Source organism: Haliotis rubra, unplaced genomic scaffold (assembly GCF_003918875.1).
Source record: "Haliotis rubra isolate DU_JTF1 unplaced genomic scaffold, ASM391887v1 Scf1221, whole genome shotgun sequence".
Taxonomy (NCBI): Eukaryota; Metazoa; Mollusca; class Gastropoda; order Lepetellida; family Haliotidae; genus Haliotis; species Haliotis rubra.
The window spans coordinates 65,266-84,627 of NW_025765139.1; the positions used below are offsets into that span (position 1 = coordinate 65,266).

At 40.8% G+C, this 19,362-nt stretch overlaps 1 protein-coding gene across 1 annotated transcript in view; it reads right to left on the reverse strand.

Moving 5' to 3' along the window:
• The window catches only part of LOC124265956, a 62,024-nt gene extending 43,819 nt beyond the window's left edge, over positions 1–18,205 (reverse strand). The window contains 1 exon segment of the mRNA XM_046700778.1: positions 17,944–18,205. Coding sequence (XP_046556734.1) covers positions 17,944–18,029 — 86 coding nt within the window. The 5' untranslated portion in view covers positions 18,030–18,205.
• Between the last annotated feature and the right edge of the window lie 1,157 nt (positions 18,206–19,362).

Here is a 19,362-nt window from a genome sequence, read left to right on the forward strand (position 1 = left end):
ATCCCGTTAGTCGCCTCTTACTACAAGCCTGGGGTGCTGAAGACCAGTTCTAACTCAGATCTTTAACTGCATGAAGAGCGGTGGTGTTTTGGGGTTTCTTTTCCCTTTTTGTGAAAGGCGGTCTTCAGATACAGAAACAATATGTCAGAAAGTATTTCCTACGAGTACAGGAAAATGTTTTGTCGCGTTTATCCCTAGGATGCTCTGACAAGTAGACGTAAGCACATCCGTGCTTGAACACATCCAGGGTCGTCCGGGCAATCGAACTACAAGCAGTGACGCAGGAACGGTATTTAGTTGTCGAGTGGAAGCTGATTACTGCTGCACAAACTTCAGGAAGCGTCATCACGTTTGGGCTTTCAGACGAGACTTGGTCATGCCCCGACGAGAAGAGAAACTTAATTACATAACGTTTTGTTGTGAGACAGGTCTGATACTACTTCATGACTAGAAATCAATAGCACTATCGTGAAGCATGGGACTTGGTCCAACAGTTTATTATCTCTGTCACGTTAAACCTCGAAACAACCAGTATCCACACGTTTTGACGTGATTGGATCCTTTTATACTGAGGCAAGGTCCACCAGGAAACTCAATTTACATATTTTGCAACAGAAACAAGCTCCACTGAGAACACACCGAACATATCTCCTGGTGGTACAAGCTCCACTGAGAACTTACCAAACATATCTCCTGGTGGTACAAGCTCCACTGAGAACTTACCAAACATATCTCCTGGTGGTACAAGCTCCACTGAGAACTTACCAAACATATCTCCTGGTGGAACAAGCTCCACTGAGAACTTACCGAACTTATCTCCTGATCTACAATCATTAATCTGTCATATTACCTTGTTGATACATCATATTACCATCATTAATCTGTCATATTACCTTGTTGATGCGTCATATTACCATCATTAATCTGTCATATTACCATTGTTGATACATCATATTACCATCATTAATCTGTCATATTACCATTGTTGATACATCATATTACCATCATTAATCTGTCATATTACCTTGTTGATACATCATATTACCATCATTAATCTGTCATATTACCATTGTTGATACATCATATTACCATCATTAATCTGTCATATTACCATTGTTGATACATCATATTACCATCATTAATCTGTCATATTTCCTTGTTGATGCGTCATATTACCATCATTAATTTGTCATATTACCATGTTGATACATCATATTACCATCATTAATCTGTCATATTACCTTGTTGATACATCATATTACCATCATTAATCTGTCATATTACCATTGTTGATACATCATATTACCATCATTAATCTGTCATATTACCTTGTTGATGCGTCATATTACCATCATTAATTTGTCATATTACCATTGTTGATACATCATATACCATCATTAATCTGTCATTACCTTGTTGATACATCATTACCATCATTAATCTGTCATATTACCATTGATACATCATATTACCATCATTAATCTGTCATATTACCATTGTTGATACATCATATTACCATCATTAATCTGTCATATTACCATTGTTGATACATCATATTACCATCATTAATTTGTCATATTACCATTGTTGATGCGTCATATTACCATCATTAATCTGTCATATTACCATGTTGATACATCATATTACCATCATTAATCTGTCATATTACCATTGTTGATGCGTCATATTACCATCATTAATCTGTCATATTACCTTGTTGATGCGTCATATTACCATCATTAATTTGTCATATTACCTTGTTGATACATCATATTACCATCATTAATCTGTCATATTACCATTGTTGATACATCATATTACCATCATTAATCTGTCATATTACCTTGTTGATACATCATATTACCATCATTAATCTGTCATATTACCTTGTTGATGCGTCATATTACCATCATTAATTTGTCATATTACCATTGTTGATACATCATATTACCATCATTAATCTGTCATATTACCATGTTGATACATCATATTACCATCATTAATCTGTCATATTACCATTGTTGATACATCATATTACCATCATTAATCTGTCATATTACCATTGTTGATACATCATATTACCATCATTAATCTGTCATATTACCATTGTTGATGCGTCATATTACCATCATTAATCTGTCATATTACCATGTTGATACATCATATTACCATCATTAATCTGTCATATTACCATTGTTGATACATCATATTACCATCATTAATCTGTCATATTACCATTGTTGATGCGTCATATTACCATCATTAATCTGTCATATTACCTTGTTGATACATATTACCATCATTAATTTGTCATATTACCTTGTTGATGCGTCATATTACCATCATTAATCTGTCATATTACCTTGTTGATGCGTCATATTACCATCATTAATCTGTCATATTACCATTGTTGATACATCATATTACCATCATTAATCTGTCATATTACCTTGTTGATACATAGTACCATCATTAATCTGTCATATTACCTTGTTGATGCGTCATATTACCATCATTAATCTGTCATATTTCCTTGTTGATACATAGTACCATCATTAATTTGTCATATTACCATTGTTGATATATCATATTACCATCATTAATCTGTCATATTACCTTGTTGATGCGTCATATTACCATCATTAATCTGTCATATTTCCTTGTTGATACATAGTACCATCATTAATTTGTCATATTACCATTGTTGATACATCATATTACCATCATTAATCTGTCATATTACCATTGTTGATACATCATATTACCATCATTAATCTGTCATATTACCATTGTTGATACATCATATTACCATCATTAATCTGTCATATTACCTTGTTGATCAGTACCATCATTAATCTGCCATATTACCTTGTTGATGCGTCACATTACCATCATTAATCTGTCATATTACCATTGTTGATACATCATATTACCATCATTAATCTGTCATATTACCTTGTTGATACATAGTACCATCATTAATCTGTCATATTACCATGTTGATGCGTCATATTACCATCATTAATCTGTCATATTACCATTGTTGATACATCACATTACCATCATTAATCTGTCATATTACCATTGTTGATGCGTCATATTACCATCATTAATCTGTCATATTACCATTGTTGATACATCATATTACCATCATTAATCTGTCATATTACCATTGTTGATGCGTCATATTACCATCATTAATCTGTCATATTACCATTGTTGATACATCATATTACCATCATTAATCTGTCATATTACATTGTTGATGCAGTACCATCATTAACCATCATATTAATTGTTGATGTCATATTACCATCATTAATCGGTCATATTAGCATTGTTGATACTTCATATTACCATCATTAATCTGTCATATTACCATTGTTGATATTTCATATTACCATCATTAATCTGTCATATTACCATTGTTGATACATCATATTACCATCATTAATCTGTCATATTACCATTGTTGATACATCATATTACCATCATTAATCTGTCATATTACCATTGTTGATGCGTCATATTACCATCATTAATCTGTCATATTACCATTGTTGATGCATCATATTACCATCATTAATTTGTCATATTACCATTGTTGATATTTCATATTACCATCATTAATCTGTCATATTACCATTGTTGATGCGTCATATTGATAATCTGTCATTTTATGACAGATTAACTATAGTAATATTAAATGATCGCATGCTGTTTCCTTCTTAAGGGTGCTATATCATGAACGATGTATCCACTTTTCCAAGCAGATACGTAGTTAAACAACCATCAAAAATATAGTCTCATTCAACAACATGTTTCAAGCATGTAAGCTGCACACTCTTCAGTTGGTTTCACAATGTCGACGATGAGTACACATAGTCCTCCATATCATTTATCATCCAAAACTGTGTTCCACAGTAGATATCGCTTGTGTGAGATCAGACGATATCTCCTAGGAGATATCGTTTCGACAGTAGATTTTGTACAATGCCCTGACAATGCTATGACGTCATGAACTTGTTGACGTCACAATGTTATGACATCGCTGCACTGCAAATCTAATGGCAGTACTGTGTTCAGAGATGTACAATTTTCATTGAAAACTAATGAAGAGTGATTTTTGATGATAAATAGAATCTCACCCTCGTGTCTTCTGATATCAAATATATCAACACTCGTTGATAAAAGTAAAAATATCCTCGGCAAGCCTCGGATATTTGTTACTTTATCAACTCGTGGTGATATATTTGATATCAAAAGACACTTGGGTGAGATTCTCTATGTATCTCTCTAAAAGTGAAAAATATACCCACCGGACCAATTGTTTTGATTATAACAATGATGCCAGTGGATTAACCTTGTGGATTAAAATGCCTGATGGTCATGCCGAATTCGCGAGTTTTCAAATCCGGGTTCCGTTCCTTCTCCGGTTCAGTTTGTGAAACCCATTTCTAACGTACCTCGCTTATTATATACGGCGTAAATGAGGGTAATTCACTATGTGGATGGCACAATAGGTTTGAAAGCACAAAGCGTTGATCGCCAGACCCTTTCATTAATTTTCCTCTTTCTTCCGCTTTTAAAATAAAATTCTGTTAAAATGAATGAAGTATTATAAAACCGCATCACATCTGCAATTCATTGCGCTTTAAACACTGACGTAGGCCTTTTTACTAGCATGATAATACAATTCTTCCAGAATAACCCATTGGTTGCCATTATTCTGACACTCCAGTTATTGCAAATGGTTCTTGGAATTAAGGGTAATCTAGAAATTTCCCAGCATGTAATATGCTGCCAATGAGCGAGACAAGGGCTTATCAAATGCCAATTAGGAAAGTCAATATGATATTCTCCTGCCATGTTAAGGCGAGTTATGCTTCATCCTGTGACCTGTACAAAGTCTGGTGAAACTCGACCTTCTCACGCAAATCGCTTCGTAAGCAAGCAACTGACATAATTGGTTGAATTATCTTGGAAGTTTGAACACAAATACCGGTGAACCTGGTTATCTCGAAATCCTTTGACTGTTTTGTCGTTAAATAATAAGACAAAAAACATTTCATATCGAATTTTGACTTAAAGCTAGGTCCATTTTACGATTGCAACACGATTAGCATGTGTTTGTGGATTACTAACAAATAACCGGTGGTTACGTGACACATACACGCAAAGGCAAGACAATTTGTTAGTCGAAATAGATAGATAGATAGAAAGATAGATAGACAGATGGATGATAGAAAGATAGATGGATGGATGGATGATAGACAAATATATAATGTATTAGATTGATAGATAGATAGATAGATAGATAGATAGATAGATAGATAGATAGATAGATAGATAGATAGATAGATAGATAGATAGATAGATAGATAGATAGATAGATAGTCCCATAGAAATATCTTTAAGTTTAAGGTAAACCATTTCTGTCATCCGGCGTAATAAGTTTTTAAATATTGAAATAGCGACGAAAACCCATACTCACTCAATGGTTAAAATATCGTTATGCTGCAAGTCCTGGTATCACCTGTCATGGCGACTGAACAAGGAACAACCAATAGAGACCCATAACGACGTATTAGACATCACCATTCCACATTCATCATTTAAATTATTTTTTGAATACACAACTAGGTAAATGAAAGACGTCGGCTACAAAGCTTACCGCGCAAACCAAGACGTGAGAAATGATCTTGATTGACAAAGATGACGACCTTAAAACAAGATGGCCCCTGAGAGTTTCAAAAAAACGTCTGTACATAGATTCTGAATCAAGATTGGAATTCCCTGAAGTAGGGAATATTGATTAGGTTATTTGCTCCAAACTTCAGATGCGAGATAACAGACGAATGCTATTGAGGTTATTGCGTAAACACCACAGGAACAACCGGTCGCACGTAGGCCAGAGTGACTGAGGGAGGGAGACAGGCAGGCAGACAGACAGACAGACACACACACACACACAGAAAGACACAGACGTAGAGAGAAAGAGAGACTGAGAGAGAGAGAGAGAGAGAGAGAGAGAGAGAGAGAGAGAGAGAGAGAGAGAGAGAGAATGAGAGAGATACTCAGCAGCTAAAAAACGTCATTACGAATTCAAAATAAGATAGGCACTGTAAGCAAATCATTACAGAAATGGACATAATAAGCGGATCAAAAACTATTTGTGTACAATATCCTGACACATCAATGAATAACTCAGCACAATTTCAATACATTGTGTGAACGTTTGCAGTCCATTCAGACTCTTGACTTCAGTATCTAGTGTGGCCACCACGAGCACAATAACTGCAGCACAGCGTCTATGCTTGGAGTGCACCAATCAATTGATGAAGGCCATTGGCACCTGGAACCACACTCTGAGAAAGGCCTGGCGCAATAAATCGTCTGTGTTCGGCCTTGGTATGACATTATTCAGTCTCCTCTGAATTTCACCCTAAAGATGTTCAGTTGGGTTTAAATCAGGACTAAGGGCTGGCCACTGCATAATGTTGACACCGTTCTGCCTGTAGGAAGTCCAGTGTAGCTCTGGCAATATGGACCCGGGCGTTATCATGTTGGAAAATGTTGTTCCGGTGACGTGCGAAATGTGGTATGACGTGGTGTTTGAGAGCTTGGTCAATGTAGCGCATCGCTGTGATGCCGCTTCCTCCCCCTGGACCAAGGTTCTGGAACACCACAGGACCCACTCTCTGGTTCAGGCCTATTCCACCCCATACAATAATGCTTGCACCTCCCCGTGAGCCTCTTTCCATAACACATTGTTCAGTGTAACGCTGACCACGTCGTCGCCATATTCTTGTTCTGCCATCTGCAGTTGATACGCAGTACCGACTCTCATCTGTGAACAGAACAGTTCTCCATTGCCTGTATCGCCGATGACGAGGGGTGAGAATAGGTCCACGGTAAGGTCTACGGCAATGGAGGTTCCTGCTGTTAAGACGTCGGCGTACTGTATCAGTACTGATTGGTCTTCCGTGTGTTCCCACTGTCTGGCGTGCTGTTTCGGATGCCTGCATGAAGGGATTCTGTACATGCTGTCGTACAACATGGCGGTCTTGTCGTCTTGTGGTCACCCTTGGTCTGCCAGTACAGGGGCGATCATTTGTGGTGTTGGTGGCCGGGAAACGTTGCTGCAGCCTGTAGATGATCCGAACGTTGACCTGGAAGTGATTGGCAACGGCTTGTGCAGTGTGGCCAGCTTCAAGTCTTCCTAGCGCCTGGTTCCTCTGAGCTGTCGTGAGTCGCGGCATCCTGCTGACGTTGTAATGTGAATGTTTCAACCAGGTTTGGGGTGCATTTTATAGGGCTGGTCCTTGTGAACAGCACGTGCAGCATGAGTTGCATCAAAAACATGGAGAAAACCGTACCATCTCCGAGATCAGGTTGCGTTTTTGATACCATTTCCTGGGTGCCATTCTGAGTTTGGGAAGGAATGTCTTTGCTCAGGTAAAGTTGGAGATGTTGTCAAAAATATACAATCAAAACATTAAATGAGTTTACAGTTATCCGTTTCTGCGAAGGAAAATTCCAAACTGACGTTTCTTTTGCTGCTTAGTATATGTACATTCTCTAATACCATCATAAAAACAGTACTATCTTCGAGGTGAACCAACCCGCCATCCTATGTATTCTTAAATGTATATCTGTACCTAGCTTAATAAAGGTTATGTTCTTTTCTGCCTGTTTGACGATGAAGACGTTACATCTGTGGTGAAACCCACGACCACTGATGCTGAGCAAACCTGGAGGCATGGTCACGCCGAATCGACATGCTTGGTTGGGTTGGTATGGTTGTTATTTAACACCGAACTCAGCAATATTCCAGCTGTATGGAATGTCTGTAGATAAACGAGTCTGGACCAGACAATCCAGTGATCAAAATCATGAACATCAATCTACACAACTGGGTTACGATGGTATGGGTCAACCAAGTCAGCGGGCCTGACCACCCAATCCCGTTAGTGGCCTCTTACGACAAGCATGGGTTACTGAAGACCTGCTCTAACCCGGATGTTCACTGGTTTTGACACTCAACAAGGGAACTCTACACTATGGAACCAGGCAATTAACACACACGAGTGAACCCCTTTCTTCACTCCTAGCCTGTGTGGCATCAGTCAAGCATTATTCTCTCTGATCAGGAGAATATTGTTTCCGGGTCTGTTTATTATTCCCATGTTTACTGTAAACACCACTGCATCAATAAACATGTTTGTGCGAACGCATCAATATGCTTAGGAAAATTGTAATTGCCATAAAATTGTCTATAGTGAACTAAACTGATATTTGGTATAGAACCACAGCGTTTGGTGTATTTAGAATATCGATTCACCTTTCCTTCTCTAAACACTAACTCCATTGATCGTGCAATAACCGTTCCCAGATTCATGATCCTCAGATGCATGCACTTGACGGCCGGCGTTTCAGATTGTGTGCTCAGTCGGATTATGAAATGAAACAGATTGATAAAACATTATTTCAGCTGGGCTTACAATCAACCGCTTTCTACAGAATGAAGACAGTTATTACCATATAATAGACTCAATTATTGAAAAATAATCGCATTTTCCTCCATTACAATTCTAATGTTTGCTGAGAGAGAGAGAGAGAGAGAGAGAGAGAGAGAGAGAGAGAGAGAGAGAGAGAGAGAGAGAGAGAGAGAGAGAGAGAGAGAGAGAGAGAGAGAGAGACAGAGAGACAGACAGAGAGAGAGAGAGAGAGTGAGACTTTGATACTGGCATGTGAACATTCTGGCACCGGGACGATTGTCTTATCTCCCCTTTGAACAGTATTTTAACCACGATCAGAAGGTCTTCTGGATGTAGGAGGGAAGCCTTAAGGACTTACCATTTTGAAACCCTTAAACAAGATCCATGCGATCCTAAGGGAAGTAACTCTTCACATTAAATTGCGGTGTTTCAAAAGCCCGGGGCACCAGCATCTCCAGATTGGAAAGGATGATTGTGATTAGGAACACGTGTCTGGTCATGGAGACATTAGGTCGCGCCATGTCATTACCAGTGAACGAGTGACTGCTGTACCCCGAAGAGCAAATCAATTTCCGTTTTCATCACGGTAGTTCTCCTTCAACAATAGCAACAATATGGGGACATTACGCTACAGCCATCTATGTTCACGGTGACTCCATTATAAGCTCTACTTACAGGATCCGGCTTGTCTGAGAAGACTATGACTATCCAAGGTAAACTGCCGGGTAAAAAAAAGTACCCCTAAAGAAAAGGATATTCGATGGTAATGCGTTTAATTTGGGTATCGTAGATGTGTTTTGGGATTTACGTTTGTATTGTTTGTAATCGAATTCCGGCAGTTCACTTAAAGAAAAGCCATGACTGCCCAAACGAGTGAGTGAGTGAGTGAGTGAGTGAGTGAGTGAGTGAGTGAGTGAGTGAGTGAGTGAGTGAGTGAGTGAGTGAGTGAGTGAGTGAGTGAGTGAGTGAGTGAGTGAGTGAGTGAGTGAGTGAGTGAGTGAGTGAGTGAGTGAGTGAGTGAGTGCAATATTCCAGAAATATGCTAGCTTGGGAAACCTGAAGCGTTTTTCCATCACGCAATGTAACCATCTGTGGAATAGAACAAATAGAACTCACTCATCACCCCGTAAATAACAATGTGAGTGAATGCTTTAAGCAGTATTTCAATTATATCCTGCCTTCTAACTTGATGCATCCGAACCGCCACAAGTGATACGGGTCCCCATCAATTTGGCGAATTAATGTGATTGTTCGGAGATTCGAGATAGCATGTTGTCGATATAAATGGCTTCCCCGTTATCCCCAATGGCTTTAAGGCAATCGGATGTGTGACTGTATAATGATATGAATCTGTCAGATGCATGTTGATACAACTGTAGAATATGATCGGGCAATATCAATTGGCACGCTTCGTGCGCAATGCCATAGGTTCCCACTACTGTTGGAGTACTGTCTTGGTATTTTAGCCTTCACTATTGTTATCGTTGAACACGATAACTTGCAGAGCAAAAACAGTATACTCATTGACTGATGGCTAAAATCGAAACAACACTAGTCATTCGATAGTGATTTACTTTATATTAGTATCACAGTGACTTCAGGGGCGATGGGGTAGCCTAGTGGTTAAAGCGTTCGTTCGTCACGCTGAAGACCCGGGTTCGATTCTCCACATGGGTACAATATGTGAAGCCCATTTCTGGTGTCCCCCGCCGTGATATTGCTGGAATATTGCTAAAAGTGGCGTAAACCAAAGCTAACTCAGTCACTATATCGAGGATTACATTCTTATTGCCAGACACTATTCACATGGTAAAGGGATGGCGACATCACGTCGGGGTGATGCAGATGTTATGTGTGTTAACCACCATCTGTATCTGGATAATGGCGTGGCGTGAATACATATGTCCAACCCGTGAATATCCGGGTTAGAATTTATCTTCAGTAACCCATGATGCGTCTAACGGGATCGGGTGGTCAGGCTCGTTGACTTGGTTAACACATGTCATCGTATCCCAATTGCGTAGATCGATGCTCATGATGTCGATCACTGGATTGTCTGGTCCAGACTCGATTATTTACAGACCGCCGCCATGCAGCTGGACTAGTGCTGAGTGCGGCTTTAAACAACAGAAAACCGAAACCAAACCAATCTGCCAGACGTTGTTTCCGCACTGTTTGCTCCACGCTCCACTCATGTTTGTGTTTGTGGGGCGGTGGGGTAGCCTAGTGGTTGAAGCGTTGGCTCGTCACGCCGAAGACCCGGGTTCGATTCCCCACATGGGCACAATGTGTTAAGCCCATTTCTGGTGTCCCCTGCCGTGATATTGCTGGAATATTGCTAAAAGCGGCGTAAAACTAAACTCAGTCAGTCAGTCAGTCAGTCAGTCTTTTGTGTTTGTATGATATATATAGATATGTGGGTGCACGCTTGTGTAACGAATCATCAGTAATGAGCAGATTTTTCATTCTTCAAGGTTTAAAGTGAACGCGTAGGTTTGGATGTCTTACATTTTCTTAATATGATCATTAACATTTACAAATATATTTCAGTCCAGTAAAATGAGTTTTTCGTCATTTTGCACTGCATGTCAACATGACGTAGGTAAATCCCACGAGGGAAGACAAAAGAATCACAATTCAGTATTAGATACTACAAGCAATCCATTGTAACGCATGGGAAATGCTTCTGGGCCTCGGAACACTTAGCCACCCATGCCTAATACGTGGATCAGAAGCGAAGTACTATGTGTTATCGATCGTGAATAAGTCTTATGAATATACTGAATATCCCCAGCGAAGGCACACTCAACCATTGCAGAAAGGTAGAATATCTCAGCTCACACAACTCATTAAATACCGATCAAACTTGAACACGGAACGAGGTTTCTATTCAGATGAACACACGCCACAGACAGACGCCCGCTAACACAAAAGAAGCCATTCTTGACCGTTGTCCATCAGATCCAATCGGCTTCGTCAGACATATGCTATCGAATGACTCTGTTGACAAGACGGCGCATGTGACCATCTCGCCATCCTGGATGATAATGACGGATCCATTTGTTACGATGGCGAGACATGCTGAAGTAAACGGATCATATTACCACGAGGCAATCTGATCCGCTCTCGAAGGCCACGTCTTCATTTTAACATATATAGATTTTACTGAAGACTGACGTTACAGGAACTCCCAGGAATAAGTATTCGTGATCTTCCTGGTTCTGCTGGACGTGAATGTTCAATTACTGTCAGGGCGAATTACTGCCAAGATTTTCTTTTAATGATGTCGATGTTTGTCGTGTTATTTGGCCTGGCTGTTTCTGTTACCTTGTTATATGTGACAGTCATGTTTGTTATCGACGCAGTATATTTCGACAATACGACACTGGTCTGTAAATACTTCACTCTGGACAGACAATCCAATGATTGATGTCATGAGCATCCTCCTACAAAACTGGGATGGTATGACATGCATCAGCCGAGGTCAGCAGCTCTGACAAACCCAATCCCGTTAGTCTCCACGTACGACTACGTGGTTTGTTAGCGATCACATTTAAACCCCGGGCTTTATGGGGTATTTGTAGCCTTTTACAGCATTAATCCAGCTGTTGACGAGGGTGGAGGAAGCTATCCTGGTGCATGTTCATTAGAGGTCCAGGGCAACCATTTATTACTAATCTCATGTTTTCTTTATCCAGGGGTTTTAGTGGAACCCAATATCAAAATCCATTTTGTAAGTGTTGAATAAGGTAAGATATGTTATATTTGGGATTACACTTCTCTGTAAAGTACAGATCTTTGAACTTCCATTCTGGGATTCAAACCCACACTTTCAGAGTCACCTAATCGCCAGCACACAAAGTCAGCGATCCAACCCACTCAGCCATCGCTGCTTCCGCTGACTTGTGTGCTGGCGATAGGTGCTTGAGTCTGAGAGTGTGGGTTCGAATCCCGGATGGTAATCCCAGATAGATATAACATATGTTACATTTGACCACTTTCTAAATAACATTGTCCATTCTTAGAAAAAGGTATTATTATACACATAGTCAAAGCCAAAGTGTTGAAGGGATCCACTCTGAGTTGACCGAGGTTCGACACAGCGGTGTTTTACTGTTCATAAAAACATGAGAAAAGCGAAATTAAACGTATACAAGTGTCGAACCAAATGCTGAAAATACATTGTAAGACCTCTCATCTCTTCATCGTGTTGACAGACATTTATATTTCCTCAGCTGGTGAATGAGTGAGTGAATATGTTCCACGCCTCTTTTAGCTCTAATCCAGCAATATCACGAAATGGTCTTCACATATTGTAACCATGTGTAATCGAACCCGGTTCCTCGGCGTGACGAGCAAACACTTTAACCACTAGGCTATCCCACCGCCTCCTTATGAATGGAATATTCAGCAGCAATATTTCTGATATACCACCGCATGTCAACTTGGCGTGATGTGATTCGAAATAACAGTTACAGGATCCTGACACGCCCAAGGGAAGGAACTCTGTACTCTAAAATTGATACGCCTCAGTCGATAGGGTCACTCGTGCCGCCTTTATTCTACATAAACCGTGAATAAACAAGTCTATGCAATCTGTATTTAATGGTATTGAGCACAGAGATTGATGCCTTGTGGTCCTTGACATCTGAATGGGCAGCTGTGTGAGACGTCCACCATTAATATCAATATCAATATTTCCCTTTCAGCTTGACGGACACTGGGTGTAGAGAATATTGCAACGTAATGGTCATTGATCGGACAATGGCACAGTATCATGACATAACCATCAACCCAGATGTCGAGATGAAAGCAGTGATAGATAGAGGCAGTGAATATATGAATGCATCATGGGCAATACCCTGCCACTTCGGATAACTCAGGAGCGTGGGTGACGTAGACACATAGATCTCCTCTATATAGCGATGGGGGGAGATGGGATTTAACGTTAGTTACAGGAAACTGTACGTATATTGTGCGTGAGTGAGAGTGTTTATTTGTGTCTGTGTGTATGTGTTTCTGTTTGTATATAATAATAATTCATAAAGCGGCTGTGTGGACGTACTTGTGCATGGTTATCAAGGCGCTGACACATTAATAACCCCGGTAAACCCAAGATGCCTGTGAGGCACAAGAAGGTTAACGATCATATGACTTATCCCACCGGGTACCCATTCACTGCTGGATGAACAGAGGCAATGTATGAACAAACTCACTCATTGTGGGTTATAGTTTAGGCCCTAGGTGTTAAATAGAGCATGAATTGCTCACAAGGTGATACAAGCATGAAACTTGGCACAAATATTCATAAGAACCTACTGAACAATTTCAGGGGTGGAGCCACTCAGATTTCAGTGTTGCATAGCCAACGGTTGCTAGGCAAAACATTTTCCTTAGCAACTGGCACCAACGATGCAGTTTTTGAACAATTGTGAGGTGCTATGATTCTGTATCTTGTCTCCTTGTTCTAAAATCACTGTAAAAATGAAGAAGTTATATACTAGCACTATGTGTGATACTGACTCACCTGATGTCATTCAGGTCACCCAAATTGTTGCTGTAATGAAAATATGAAAACTACGAGTTAAAACTACGAGTTAAAATCATCGCCTTCGTTCCCGTTGAAGACATCACAGCCCATGTGAGGTAAAAATGGTACGTAAAGCCTGCATATCACGGCGTGGTCTTTATTTTATTTTTGTGTAGGAATTGTTCTTTTAGGAAATTAAATACAAATTAACAGCATAAATATATTTCAGCTAACTACCGAAGACAAAGCAACTGTAACTGTCATTAACCCAGTCAAAGCCAGGATGCCACTGCCAAAACCTTCGGCACTGTCACAGTCAGTCCTGCATGTACAGTAGGCAGTGCAATTTAGATGTGCACAAGCACATTTGCAGTTGCTACACCTGCTCCGTCAAGAACACTGCTTGCACTGGCTTCGGGCAAGTTTGACCAATGAGGCTTCCACTGTTCATCTCCACTCAGCAGGAGAGGGCAACTGCCGATATGGCACTGTGGTGCAGCCCCAGTAATGCCCACCTTGCAATACTGCCCTCTTGATATGCTGCTGTAGGGCAGCCTTGGTTGGGGGAAGACCTGACATCTAAAGTCCTTTGTGAATGAATAAGTTCTTTCTGACTTCATTGATGGAAGAACACATTGCTGTCTTGTCATAAAAGAGGATGGTGAAGGACTCCAGAGAAGCCTCTGTCTCTTCAGCAATTTGCTCAGGTGCATTGTGCAGCGCATAGAAGGTTTCAGTGACTTCATCATGTGTCTCCCAGACTTTCCATGCAGTCTTCTTTCCAACCTGGACAAGATGGGACACAGCATCACGGCCTGTGTAAGCGTGAAACATAGGAAGTGCCAAGGATCTTTGTGGACCGACTGAAGCACATATCTTATAAGGTGGAATTTACCTAAAGTCCTTTCCACAACCGAAGGCAATCCAGAGTTCTATCTGTTGTGTCTGCGCTAGCTGCTGCACAACTGCCACTGCCAATACTACCACATCAGTATCTACAGTTCGAACAAAGGTCCCGTGGAAGCCCTGCATAGCAGCATCTCTGACATGCACCATTATCCTGGAATCTGCTTCCTGGTGGTTGTAGGGAGCAATGTTGCTTGTGCCTTGTGGAGTTGAGCATAGTACATTGGCACCATCAGTAACAATGAGATGCTGGTCTGCCGATGTATTTGCCATTAGTTCATTATTCAGGAATTTGAACAAGTCAGTCTTGTTGTTGCTAAGGCGAAGGAACTGCTGCCAGTTCTTTGGTCTGGGGCTAGACACCCCAACTCGTCTGCGATGAATAGGGCCACTGGTACGCTGTTCTATTGTCTGTGCCTTGAGACTGTTATCAGTGAGTGGGTTTAGTTTTACGCCGCACTCACCAATATTCCAGCTATATGGCGACGGTCCGTAAATAATCAAGTCTGGACCAGACAATCCAGTGATCAACAGCATTCCGAATTGATCTGCGCAATTCGGAACCGATGACATGTGTCAACCAAGCTAGCGAGCCTGACCACCCGATCCCGTTAGTCGCCTCTCACGACAAGCATGGGTTACTGAAGGTTCCTTCTAACCCGGACATTCACGGGTGAGACTGTTGTCAAAGTACTGATCCCAAACAACATCCACTATCAGAGCCTTATTTTGTGCTGTATTTATGTATGGAACAAAGACCTTTGCAGCATACTCTCCAAGTGTCTTGCAGCCCTCAGGTCTAAGGAAGTTAGCAAGTGCCGCACCATCCACGATTTGCACTTCAGTGCCTGATGTCCTATCGTCTGATGATTCCAATTTCTGTTCAAGACAAGCCATGAGATCAGACTTCTTCCCCTGACGAAACTGCCCATAGGCAGAGAGAGATGGAGGGAAGGGGTGATTTTCATGACTGAAGAAATTGTCTAAATCACCATCTCATGTCTGGCACGCAACGTACAGACTTGCAAAGAGTGTGGATTCTCTTTTGAGGAGCCTGACCTTTTCCCCATATTTCTTAGATCTTGAACATTGAACAGAACCACCTTGTTTCTGGTAATCATTGCTTTAATTGGCTTGGCATTTATTCTAAATCGATCCTCCACAAACGTTGCATACTGTTCTTGACCCTTTGATACTGTAGTGGTTAGACACTCAATTGACTGGTCGTCGATGATGTCTTTTGGGTGCAGCCTCAGAAGGTCCTGGCTTTCCTCCTCAAAAGGGCTCCCCATGTCCTCCATTATACTGCTGCTACTGTCCAGCAAATAACCTCTGATCTAGTTTGCTCATGATGGTTCCTTTGGCCAGACATCAGCTGACACTGAACCGCGTGCAGAATTCATGTTTTGTATTTGCTAAGATATGATCATCTTGGATTTTTGGTCGCAATCTTGCAGTGCTGGGCTCATACACGTAAAATAAAGACAGGACTGTGATATACAGGCTTTTCGTAGCCATTTTTACCTCACATGATGTCGAATGAAAGCGATGATTTTAGCTCGTAGTTTTCATATTACAGCAACAATTTGGGTGACCTGAATGACATCAGGTGAGTCAGTATCACCTTGTGAGCAATTCTTACACCGATTACCTAGACTAGTAGGACTGAAGTCCTAGAAACCCTCAAGAGTCAAGCTGCCAGTCACGGTAACCTATTCAAGGACTCTGTGATAAACGTTGCTTAACTTCAACTGATTGTGACCTCGACTCTATGCATAGTGTCTGTGTGAGTTTCTCCTCATCACCTAACGCTGATGAATGCCAATGGGTCAACAATGAGGGTAACAGAATGGGAAAGGTCAGAATGACGGATAGGGGTCGTTCGTCCATTGTGATTCAAAACTGTTCATACCTACACAGTATACATAACCATTCGTAATACGGTCTTATTACTACTTTAATTACCATTCCACGAAACCTTAATTTCTTGACACAGTGTCAGTGAAATGCCATTATTATGAACAGTAACATTTCGCGTGAAGGCGTCCGGGTGATCAAGTTAGAGATTAAACAAATAGTTTTACGGATAAAGCTGGAATTTACATGGATTTCTTACAAAAACACCTAACCCCAGCAAACAAGGTCCGGAGTTAAAGGGTTCTACTGTATTACTTATTGGCTATCTGGATATCGACCATCTGACACGGCTGGTATTAGAGGGTGGCGGTTTTGACATCTCTTGGCCGACCAGCATATCAAGATGAGGATGATGGTCAATCACGTTGATGTTTTCCCAGCCTCATCCCTCCTAATGGGGGATCGTTAAAGTGGGGGTACTGCTCACTCGTGACGTAGGAATCCTCTTGGTGCTTAATGAAATACCTCGGAGGTCTATTCCCTGTTCCGACTGTTTTTATTTCCATGAAATATGTCGACAAGCGGTTCCAGTAGCTGGAGGTTTGGTTAATGAGTGAGTGAGTATGGTTTTACGCCCCTTTTGGCAATATTTATGCAATATCACGGCAGGGGACACCAGAAATGGGCTTCACACATTTTACCCATGTGGGAACGAACCCGGGTCTTCGGCGTGATGAGCGAACGCTTTAACCACTGGGCTACCCCACCGCCCCATTTGGTCAATGTGTTTAAGGATTGTCTGCCTCGTAAGCATTACGTTGCTGTCAGGCAAAAGGTAAATATGTCTATCAATGCTTGACGCAGCTTGAAGAGACAGTATAGACTAAACCCATATTATTTCACCAGTCAGTCTAAGTGAGATTAACATGCACACACTATCAATATTTGATCTTGCACGGCGTCGGTGGAGCTGCACAATCGATGTTAACAGTCTGAATTAAATACCCAATAATCAACTCTTGTTTTGACAACCCATAACCCGTCGGTGCTTGGAGAAAATGCAGCAGGGAAGGGCGTATCAAAATGTCTAGCATGTGTCAAGACAGGACTTTCCTGATGTATAGTTTAGTACAACACAATTATACTTACCCAGCTATTTTCAAGGCACATGGCGCTGACTGCTTGAGTTTGTCCGTACTGAAGGGCAACCTGTCCATAATGTCAATAGAAATCATAGCTTCAAGTCCTTAAACCCGACAAGGACAACCACACAGATCTATCCAGGAATTCAGGTCTCCATATCAGGTCTAAAGACACATATATCTCCTGACCTGCATCCAGTGAATCCTGCAACAGGGAGCACTGTCACAACAGAATCCCCGAGACCACGCTCAATGCTCGACAAACGACACTGCAATACTCAGATCTAATTGAAAATGGGATCGCTTCCGCATATGCGCAGTGAGCGTGGCGTGGGAACCGATATCGATTGGAAAGAAAGCATGCGATCGCGTTGAGTTTTCGCAGATGATCAGTGTTTGTGAAGGGGTTACATCATGAAACATCTGCCTCCCCGTCTTCATCCACGTGCCGTGAGACATAGCCTCATCACATCTTTGTCTACGGTTCCAGCTGAAATGTGACTTAATGACAACAAGGGGAATAATGAACTATATTCACTTAACAAGATGACTTGTTTGGGCGTGATCGTGTGCTACAAAGCAACCTTTACGGACGGGACTGCCCATTTCATTGTCTGGAGGTGTATTTAGTGTTTTCAGTCCGTTTGGCTCAAAAGCGGTTGTGATTTTTTTGCAGAATTTATGTCTTAAATATAAAAAATGTTGTTTACCAAACTATCAATACAATTTTATCATATAACCTCCAAATAGCATTCTGAACAAGTTCTGTTTACAACGAATCAAAGTTTTCTTCTTTCATTAGTTTTGATACTGCCCCTTCACAGGTTAATGAATCAATAACTTTGTCGGCACTTGTGCACGTGCTTTTCGCACACCTGGCTGTTCCTCTCTTTGCACTCCTCCCTCGTAACAAACAGTGAACTGTGCCAATACTTTAATATTAACAACTGTTAAAAAAAAATCTTCTTTTTATTTTTAGGACATAAATTCTGCAAAAAAAATCACAGAGTTGGTCTGATGTTTTGATTATATACAGTGTTTCATTGAGTATTATATATTTATCAGTTTTCGAGTTAGATTGCAATTCATCGGTCCGCTTTAGAGCCAAACGGACTGTAAGAAGTATCCAGGGATTGAAGAACGTTTTTGTACAAAGAAAGGACGATGTACAAAGAATTTCTTTATGAGAAAATGTGCTTATTTTAAGACACAAGCTAAATGTAGTCAAATCATAATGCGCCATTCATTACAAGAATGTATTCATTCTCATGGCTGTAGATAGCGAAGTGAACACTAGATTCATTAACACATCCCTGGGCGATGAAGACTGTACAAACTCGCGGTACAGTTCAAATGAAGACTGTACAGTTCATCTTGAGATATGAAATGCACTTGTCAGGTGTCCCCGTAAAATGTTAAACGGAAT